At 44.8% G+C, this 4,688-nt stretch overlaps 1 protein-coding gene across 1 annotated transcript in view; it reads left to right on the forward strand.

The window, feature by feature from the left end:
* fhod1 (formin homology 2 domain containing 1) overlaps positions 1 to 4,688 on the forward strand; it is a 31,440-nt gene that overhangs the window by 17,821 nt on the left and 8,931 nt on the right. Inside the window, exons 16-19 of the mRNA XM_016667326.1 lie at positions 1,066 to 1,211; positions 1,313 to 1,369; positions 2,066 to 2,218; positions 2,376 to 2,598. Coding sequence (XP_016522812.1) covers positions 1,066 to 1,211; positions 1,313 to 1,369; positions 2,066 to 2,218; positions 2,376 to 2,598 — 579 coding nt within the window. The remainder of the gene's footprint in view (positions 1 to 1,065; positions 1,212 to 1,312; positions 1,370 to 2,065; positions 2,219 to 2,375; positions 2,599 to 4,688) is intronic.

A 4,688-nucleotide genomic window follows, 5' to 3' on the forward strand; every position in this document is an offset into this window, starting at 1 on the left:
TCATTTCTGGTGAGGTGGAAATCAGACCAAAGCATCAGGCAGTGTGTGTGTGTGTGTATATATGTGTGTGTGTGTGTGTGTGTGTGTATATATGTGTGTGTGTGTGTGTATATATATATGTGTGTGTTACAATCAGAACAATAGAAACTCCTTAACTGAATCAGAACCGCCGCTGCAGAGTGCTGGCAAGGTCCAAACGTTCAGCTGGAGGCAAGGTTCTGTTCAGCTGCCCAATCGGATCAGCTGGACCCAACAGAACCTCATGACAGATAATGAGATGCTGACGGGTTTGACAGTCGAGCTGACTAACAGAACCGGGTCAGGAACGTCTGGGTCCAGCCTGACAGCACCGATCAGAGGGATGGTGGTGGGTCTGGTCAGTTCTGGAGTCAGTGTCGGGTTGATTCTGGTTGATTCTGGTTCGGTTACAGTGAAGGTCCAATCTGATTTGCTGTCATGTTCTGGACTCAAACCAACAGCGTGACCTTTGAACTCCAGCAGCTCAAGGTGTTTGATCCAAGGGGCTTCATGAGGTCATGTGATCCTGCAGAGCAGATCAGTCAATCAGAGAGCAAAGTAGGCTCGGTTCTGATCGGTCTGGAGGAACTGGACCTGACTGTTCGCTGGAGAATGGGTTTGATTGGGACGAGTGATGCTGTGGGCTGCCACAGCCTCAGAGGGAATCACCATAGCAACCATAATCAGGGTTGCTTCCTTTCTGTTTCTGATGTTTCTTCTGGAGTGAGTCCGGTCCAGATGGTTCTGGAGGATGACTCTGATGAAGGCCTTCATCCACCTGGCTGAAACTCGTTAGCATCTCCTCCGTTAGCCGACCAGGTGAATCCTGATCAGCTGAGAGGAGTTCTGGACCGACTGGACCGGTGTTGGTTCTGGAGATCCGAAACTGGAAAATCACAGATCCTTCAGCTCAGTTCAGAAAACCGATCAAAACATAAAAACTCTGATTAGATCCAGACTGTTGGTTTGAGTCCCACCTGGCCTCACCTGGCCTCACCTGGTCCCACCTGGTCTCACCTGGTCCCACCTGGTCTCCTTCTCTCACAGAGGTACCTTCCTGCGCAGCCTGGCAGCCACTAACTGGGACAAGAAGAGGAGAAATAAACACCTGAGCGTTCCCCAGCTGTCCCTGTGTGATGATGTCATAAATCCATGCCCTGAGCCCAGCGCCTCCTCGACACCTGAGCGACCCGGTAAGTCTGACCCGGTTCTGAAGCTGCCATGTTCAGCTTCTGACCTGCAGACGGATGTGTCTGAAAGTTGGGAGTAATCTGGATTAATTCTGTTTCTTCAGCCTCGACGTCCAGCAGTTTGGAGACAAACGGACCCTCAGACTCCCGGAATGATCCAGGTGAGAAATTACAGTACCCATGATGCCCTGCAGCCTGCCGCAGACCCACATCTAGATGGGAGTCCTGATCATTTCTATGCTGATGATGTGATGCTTTGTCCAACGTTGAGAACCTTTAGCTAACTTAGCTTCTGCTAAATGAGTTTTTTCAGATGAATTCTGAAAGGCTAATCTAGCTGGCTGTTTGTAAACTTCAGTTGAATAAAGTTTAATGTTTGTTTCAAAGTTTTGATTCTTGACTGTTAAGAAACAGCATAAAACCTAAATATTTCGTGAGCATTCTGACTTTACCTGGTCAACTATGCTAATCAGCTACAGAGTTAGTAAAACTCAACCTTTGAACTGAAACCATGAAAGTCCATCACAAAGAATCCTCCCCTGAAGCGTCGCGGCACTGGAAGGAGTGTAATGTCAGGTTTGGCCTTTGGAGGGCGATATAACACATTGAGTTATGGTGGGTAGCAACACGGTTGAAGTTAGCACTTTAGCATTAGCTTCTGCTGTTGATGTTAGTGGGGAAGAAGCTCCTAACGGTTCTGATTATGACCAGAACTCGGCTTCAGAAGGTCGGTACTGTCCCTTCAAGTGGACACACCTGTGTGTGTGTGTGTGTGTGTGTGTGTGTGTGTGTGTGTGAAGCTCTCTGGGTCATGGAGACCAGCTGATGGATGTTGGTGCTGCTCAACATGTTTGCAGCGGTTCCTGTGCAGCGGCAGTGCAGCACCCTGTCTGATGACACCATGTTGGTTCTGGACATGATGTATTCCAACTCCCCTGCCGCAGTGCCCTCGAGCCCGACTGATGCTGCGTCTGGCTCCGCTAAGGAAGAAGAAGGCAGCTTCACGCCCGGTGAGCATGTGCAGGTTTCCAGGATGCAGCCGATCCAGGTTTTAGTCGGTAAAGAGAGACTGATGTGAAATCATGTTTTCATCGCCCATCTTCCCTTTCCAGCAGCCGAGGCTCAGAAATCTGCAGCAGAGTGACGCCTCTGTTTGCTCCCCTCCAGGTGAAGATCTTAGTAGCCATGTTTCGGAGCGACTGTCCAACTTCAACTCACCGTCCCTGGAGTCCGGTGCAGAGAGCAGCGCCCCCCAGAGGGCGGAGCTGGAATGCCTGAAGGGCTCGGCGCAGGCGGCCAGAGCCTGCCTGGCCGAGGAGCAGAAGGTACTGGTACTGGGTCAGATAGAAGGTACCGACAGCAAGAGGGTTGGGTCAGAACCAACCAGCCAGTGAGAGGAGAGGCAACGAAGCCAGTCTGGGTCAGTTCAGCTGCTAATCAGTTCTCTAAACGGACCTATGACTGGCTGACCATGGCGGCCTAAATCTGCTTCAATATTCCTGTTGACATAAAAGTTGTTTCTATGATCCAAAAAGCTCGTAAATTCTTCTTTTGTTTATTTTTCCACCCATGGAGGCCACCATTTTTGTCAAGTTCACTTCGCTGCAGCAAACAGGAAGGGGCGGACGGACCGCTGTCAGTCTCAGACCTTATTTGGAAATGGGACCATTGCACTCCGGAAGTGAAGGGGGCGCTATTTCCTATATTATCCGCGGTCTCCAGTTTCTATTTTCTTTTAAAATCTGTGATATATTTTCACCTTTAGGAAGGAGTTTCACTCTCAGAATGTATTTGAATTTCTCTCTTTTATTTACTTCAGCTCAGCTCACAGTTTTTAGCAAATTCTGTAGTTTTCTATGTACTTCTACTGCCTCTAGTGGCGTGGGGTGGTAACACAACTAATATAATTACATTACTAATCAGAATGCCATTAAGTCTTTATTATTTAATATTAATTCTGGGATTACTGGAGCTGTAAAAAATAAATTCTCTAACAAAACACCATTAGAGCTAATTAAATTGACATAGACGAGACCTTTATTAATTACAAATATTATCTATATATCTCCATCAATTATAGGAGGAACAAAACAAATTGTAAAATACCATTTACAATTTATACATGAGAAACTTAATTGAGCAAAAGTCAATAACGAACAAATGAATTAGGTTCACAGAAGAATAACAAATCTGGTTGATACAACCAGGGTTGTTAAACACATACAAGTAAAAATTCACATTTTTACTTCTATGGTGCCATGTATATTATTCTGAGAGATTTTTTGTTGGTAGAGTCTTATGTACAGGAAAAAATAAGATGAAACTATTTAATCTAAGATGGTGGAAATTTTCCTTCGACTCTAAAACGATAAAATAAATCACATACATTCTCAAATTTCAATTCCCTATTAAAACCTATTTCCATTTTAATAGGCGCTTTCTTCTTTTATTTCCAATTTTGACTTCCAATGATCCACTTCCTGCTAAAGAGCCCCCTGGTGGTTTAAGAAAAATCCACATACAAGCCACAAGGGTCAAAGCTTAGGAAGAAAGTAGCGGCTTATAGTCCAGAAAAGACGGCATATAAAAAAAATCTAAATGCTCTCTGGCATTGTTCAGGGGGCCGGTCCAAATGTGGAGGCGGGCCGTAGTTGGGACCACTGCATTAGAGACACGTTAGGGACATTCAGAAAAATGTGTCAAACTAACCAATATGTTAATTACTACTCAGTAACGTCACAGAGGGTTTTACTGTCATGAAGGCTTGGAGGGAGAGAAGCTGACATGAGAAGGAGGGGGCATAAAATACAGACTACACTGGAATGATGACGGCCCGTGGAATTAATGATGAACATGTTTTGAGATATTTTTAGTCATAAGAATAAATTTCAATATAAAATGTAATAAGTAAGGAACAACAAATAGGACAGTTAGGAAGCAGCTACTGATAACATTTAAAAATGTTTTACAATGACTAGACACATCTTCAGTAAATACTATCTGGGGGAGTTGTAGCCAAAATGTGGAAATGTTCAACACAGGAAATGATTGCAAGAATGTTAGAATCTCTGGTAGAGAACATTTTTAATTTCCACCCCTGTTTTAAACATGAGCAAAGACACATTTGGTCGGATCATCTGGGAAATGATGGGCAGGGCGAGTCCGACTGAAACCACCTGATGTGGGTCAACATCTGAGGTTTATTGTGTCTCTGCTTATTTCCAGATCAGCAGCTCATTGCAAATGCAAGCAACTTTAGAAAAAACAAGCTCAAAGTCGCTTATAAAAGTCAGACTTGATGACAGAAACTCAAAATAGTTCCTGTTTTTCCGGCAGCAAAATGCGCGTCTCCTCCGTGGTTCATGTTGGACGATGGAGGAGACGAACGGCGGTCGCTCCTCAAGACGCACAGAGGAAACAAAATTAATTACAAAAGAAAATTCTGATTTGGATGAGTAGCTTTAATCTGATCCCTGTATT

The sequence above is a fragment of the Poecilia formosa genome, unplaced genomic scaffold, assembly GCF_000485575.1.
Source record: "Poecilia formosa unplaced genomic scaffold, Poecilia_formosa-5.1.2 Scaffold1000, whole genome shotgun sequence".
Taxonomy (NCBI): Eukaryota; Metazoa; Chordata; class Actinopteri; order Cyprinodontiformes; family Poeciliidae; genus Poecilia; species Poecilia formosa.